The sequence below is a fragment of the Orycteropus afer genome, unplaced genomic scaffold (assembly GCF_000298275.1).
Source record: "Orycteropus afer afer isolate SDZICR_OR568_19922 unplaced genomic scaffold, OryAfe1.0 scaffold00617, whole genome shotgun sequence".
In the NCBI taxonomy this organism is placed as follows: Eukaryota; Metazoa; Chordata; class Mammalia; order Tubulidentata; family Orycteropodidae; genus Orycteropus; species Orycteropus afer.
The window spans coordinates 383,961-389,293 of NW_006922204.1; the positions used below are offsets into that span (position 1 = coordinate 383,961).

General features: G+C 42.7%; 1 protein-coding gene across 1 annotated transcript in view; it reads right to left on the bottom strand.

Moving 5' to 3' along the window:
• The window catches only part of PCYT1B (phosphate cytidylyltransferase 1B, choline), a 148,188-nt gene that overhangs the window by 92,779 nt on the left and 50,076 nt on the right, over positions 1–5,333 (bottom strand). Inside the window, exon 2 of the mRNA XM_007956406.2 lies at positions 3,047–3,146. Within this exon, the coding sequence (XP_007954597.1) occupies positions 3,047–3,146 (100 nt within the window). The remainder of the gene's footprint in view (positions 1–3,046; positions 3,147–5,333) is intronic.

The window sequence follows — 5,333 nt, forward strand, 5'->3', positions numbered from 1 at the left end:
TGTAAATGTTCTGCTCATATGCCTGTCTTTTGTTTGGCTGGAAGCCACAGGAGTGGGCCAACACTACTCTTAAGCAGTGGTTCTCAGAACATAGTTCCCAGATCAGTAGCATTACTTGGGAACTTGCTAGAAATGCACATTCTCAAGCCCATCACCCCAGACCTACTGAATCAGAAACTCTGGGCTGAGGCCCAGCAGTCTGTGTTTTAATGAGCCTCCCTGTGGTGAAACATTCTAAAGTTTGAGAACTACTGCTCAAATAAAACAATGACTACCAGAATGTGGTCTAAGACCATCATGTATCTTCCAGGTAATCAAAGAACTAACTTCTTATCATATCTTAACACTGATATTAGAAATTTTAAATAAACAAACTTCTAAAAGAATTTCCTCTGGCCAGGTTAGGTGCCCAGGAGCATCACAAATTCTCTTCAATAAATTCCGTGTCACCACCTGAGACAAAAAGGGAGCAGTTCTCTTCTAAGGACCAGGAATTCATCTTTGCTCCATCTCACTCCTCCTGTCATAATCTGTGTTCCCAGAGCCCGCTACATAGCTATTTCAAAATGCACCACCATCTTATTCTATATTGAGTCTTGGGTTTAAACTGCTCGGTGGTTAGGCAGCATAGGGTGCCCAGTCTCAGCAATTAGCTTGATGTTGGTTCAAAGCATTAGACAAAATTCTTCCCATTTCTGTTTCCAGAGGACAAGCTCCTTCTTTTGCCCAAAACTTTCAATCATTCATTCATTGACTCAAAAAATTTTTCTGAGGGCACACAGCATAGCAAGTACTACTCTAAGTGCTGGTGAAACAGCAGTGATGGGCCTGCCCCCTGCAGACATTTCTAGCTACTGCCAGTCTTTCTAGTTTACACACTTTCCACCACCCAGTTGAAAGCCTGAGCTTGTTTTCATTTAATTCTCGCGGTCTTGGAGGCAGTGTGTTGTGGTGGGCAAAGCAGGGATTGTAGGTTAAAGGTATTTGAGGCCCAATTCCAGCTCAACTGAGTCAGCAAGGACACTTGACAAATTACTCTTCAGTTCTCCAAGTCTCATTTTCCTCATCTGCAAAAAGGACACAATAATCCCCATCTCACATGATTTTTGCAAGGATTAAATGAGATTGAATAAAGGGCACTGCACCTAGCAGATGTACAGTACTCACTATTTCCCTTTCCTTTCACTGGGAAAAGTAATATTCCTTTTCTGTTCAGGCCCAAAGCTTATCCTGTAACTTTAGGTCAAATCTGTTTTCTTCATAAACACCTGTATTTCTCAGTATGTGGACTGTAACCCACCACCTTCAGAATCACCTGGGCTGTTCATTAAAAATGCAAATGCCTGGGCCTCATTCCAGATTTTTTTTTTTTTTTTTAAGGAGCAGAGCAGGAATTCTGCTTCTTTAACATGCTAACCAGGTGGTTCTTATCTCACTAAAGTCTGGGAACAACTGGCTTAGTTGCTGTGAACTATGTCCTCAAACGTCTTGTTGCCTTTCTCAAAAAAAGCTCACACAAAGCTAACTCTGTCAGCCCTCCTCCTCAGGTCCTTTTCTTGAAGGCTGCGCTTAAAGGGTGTTGTGGTCAGGGGCTCAAGTTCTAACACAACAGGTTTGAGTTCAACCCAACTTTACCACTTACCCCTGGTTCTCATAGTGTGCTCTTCTGAGCAGTAGCATCAGAATCAGCTGGGAATTTGTTAGAAATGCAAATTCTTAGGCCCCATTCCAGTAGGACTGAATCAGAAGCCTTGGGCCCAGCCACCTGTGTCTCAACAAGCCCTCCAGGTGACACTGATGCAGCTCAAGTATGAGAACCACTTACTAGCTGAATGACCTTGTGCAGATTCATGTCTCTAAGACTTAATGTCCTAGTCTGTGAAATACTAAAAGTACTAACCACATAGAGTTTTGATAGCAAAATAACACAAAACCTATAAAGGAATTAGTATGTAGTAAGCACTTAGTAGATATCAGTTGTTATTATTATCTGAGCAAACTGTCCTTTGTGCCATGAATTTCTTTAAGTTTGGATTATTGGTTTTTTGCAATGACAAATGGGAACCACTGAGTTAAATGGCTCAAAGCTTACCTGGCTCAACTCATCTTATTTCTCACTTCATTGCAATGAGCTGGAACATCAAACATTTACAACTACACAGCTTTCTACCTCTGTGCCTTCACTATTCCTGTTCTGCCTGCCCAGAATACCCTGCCATTTTCTGCCCATATAGTGCAAATCTTACTTCTCCCAAAAGTATCATCTCCAGTCACTTATCTCCCTAAAGTCTTGCCTGACTGCTCCAGCCAAATGAATGAGCCGTTTCCAAAACTTTGGTTATTTTCTTATCATCTGTGTTGCAGGATTTAACCCCTAAACACATGCATACATTTTATGCATGTGATTTTTCTTTCATATCTAGTTATCTTGTCTCTTTAATTATAGTGACAGCTCTTGGGAAACAGAGATGGTATGCTACATTTCTTTTTAAATCTCTTCCATATCCATCCTCTAGTATGTACTAAAGGAATGAACAAACTTCCATAGTAGAGTCTAGTCTCTCTAATTTAAGATACACTTGGAGAAACTTTTCAAAAACACATTTTTTAAAGAACAGTGATTATTACAGTAGCTTAGTTTTGTGTAAGTCTTCATTGTTTTAAAAAAATGCCTTTACACTTTTAATCAAATCTGGTTCTTATAAAAAAAATTAAAAAAAAAAAACTTTGTGATACAGGAATCATTTCCCCTGTTTTGCACATGAACAAACAGATTCAGTTCATTTTCATGGCTTGCCCTAGGCTGAAGAACTTGTAAATGGCAGCACTGATGCACAAGCTCCCACATTCTGTTCAATCTTTCCCTTGGCTACTTTGGTGGGTCCAGTTTGTCACTGTTCGTTATGTATAGCCTTCTTGCATTGTGCTCTAGTCTCTAAACCCAAAACTTCGATTGAAAGTGGGTGCTGTTCGAATAATGATGAGTCCTTATATACTTTAGATGTCAAGACAGTGCCCATTCGGGGAATAATAAGTACAGTCTCACCTGGTGTTCCTAAGCGGGCCTGAGCAATGGTCAGCTTTTCGTGGGGAGCTTGGCACTGGCAGCTGGTTTCATCTGCAAATGGGGCAGGTGCAGTCAGGGTCTAGAAGGGAAAAAGAGAAAGGGAATGGAGTCTGACAAACTTTCCCTTGGCACTAACTTACCCTAAAATTTTATTTCTGTTGGCAACACACATATGATGAAGAAGTAGTATATACCAACTGAGCCTGTCAGAGAAAAATGTATTAGAAATAAAGACAGGGATATCATCACTAAAATCTTTTTTTGTTTTTGACTGATGCACCAGAAATAAGGAGCTTTTTGTTTTTAGGTTCCATGGAGTCGGTTCTGATTCACAGCGACCCCGTGTACAACAGAAGGAAACACTGCCTGGTTCTGCGCCACCCTCACAATCACTGCTATGTTTGAGCTCATTGTCGCAGCAACTGTGTCAAATATATGTCAGGTACCAGATGAGGTACTCTGCATATGTTATTTCTTTTAGGTCTCATAACACCTTATGGAGGCAGTATTACTATCCCTATTTCACAGGAAACTGAGGCTCAACGGGGTTAAGAAATATGCCAAGGCATGACCTTGGAAAGTCACAATGCCCAGCTTTGAATGTTTCAAAACCAAGGAGGGCAGTCTTCAAACACTTAGACTCACCTGCATGCCTGGGTACTCAGCTGGAAGGAATGCCATTTGTAGCATGACATCTCCACACCAGCCTGGCCAATCACAAAATCTTCAGTGCAAAGGCCAGTGCCATTATTTGTGCCCCAGGAAGGCCTAAAAGGACAGCAATTCTGGTAGGCTGCAGATAACCACTCCTGAGGCAACTCCAACAGCCACCAACGGCTGTGAGACAAGCCCCAGGCTGCTTGGGCTGGGCCCTGGGGAGTGCTGTGAAAAAGATGTAATCACTTGGAAGCATGCCCAGAAAGTGGCCCTGCAGTTTTTAGTCAGCCTCTTAAAATGAAAACCTCACTCTCTCCAGAGGAAGACAAAGTGAGCAGTATTTTTGTAAACAAGGCAAATACAATCCAGACTTGTCCATTTGTAGTCCGTGAACTGTCATTGCCACATTTGTCATTACACCATTCTTATTACTTTTAAAGCTGAAGTTAACTAGTCCCGATAAGCATTACTCATATTGCTACATGAATTGTTTCTTAGAGATGGAGACAGGTGTTTCTTAACTTGGGAAGACTCAACTGAAGAACAATCCATACATGGAACAGGGCTGTGACCCACATTCACCTTCTGCCGTTGACTCACTCACTCACACATATGCCAGGCACTCTCTCAGAGACTGGGGATAGAAGTAGGGATGACACCAGCCCCTGCCCTTAAAGAACCTCCAGCTCTCCTCTGCACTGCCAAGAAAGTTTCTTGCACTGGCCCCACTCCCTCTGCTCACTGTACCACCAAACACCTGGAAGCCTCAGTGTTGTTTGGAGACCTCCCAATTGCCTGGGTCTTCCTTAGCCCCCACCATTTCCTCCAGGGCTCTGGAAGCAGGCCAAGATTTGGGAGGAGATTCAGGAAACTTGAGTTCATTACTGGTTCTTTTTCAGGTACATTAAGGTGACCTTTGTGGGCTAGGGTGGGCAAGAGCAGCATTTGTAATGTGGCAAAGGGATGCAGTGACAAAGAGCAGAGTTTCTGTAGCCACAATAAGCTGGGTTCAACTCCCTTTCCAGCACTTACTGGCTGTATGTTCTAATTTGGTTCTTCTGGTTGAAAGGAACTCTGGTTGCGTACTGACTGAGACATTTGGCTGCTAACCAGATAGTCATGATTCAAACCCACCAGCTGCTCTGTGGGACGAAGATAAGGCAATCTACTTCCATAAAGATTTACAGCCTTGGAAACCCAATGGGAGTCACTATGAGTCAAATCAACTCCACGTCAGTGGGTTTGGATATTTGGTTTGGTTGAAAAAAACTGACACTTGAAAGCTTTAAGGATACCCTGGCACAGAAACTGTGAAAAAAAGGAGGAAAGGATCAGAGCCTGGCCACAAGAGTGCCTCAGACTGCTCTGCACTAACTTGGCTACTCTCTACATGTGTTTTTCTCTGTTCCACCACATTTGTTCTATATCCTTCCACTATATTAATGGCTCTGCTAGCCTTCCAGTCCACCAGAACTTTAACTTGAATATGGCCCACCCCGGTCTCCTCAGCCTCCCTTCACAACATTCATTCAACCACAGTTGATTGACCCATTCAACCCAAGCTCCTGCTCTTTCCAACTTACTGCTTCTTTCCACGTTTCTCAATTCA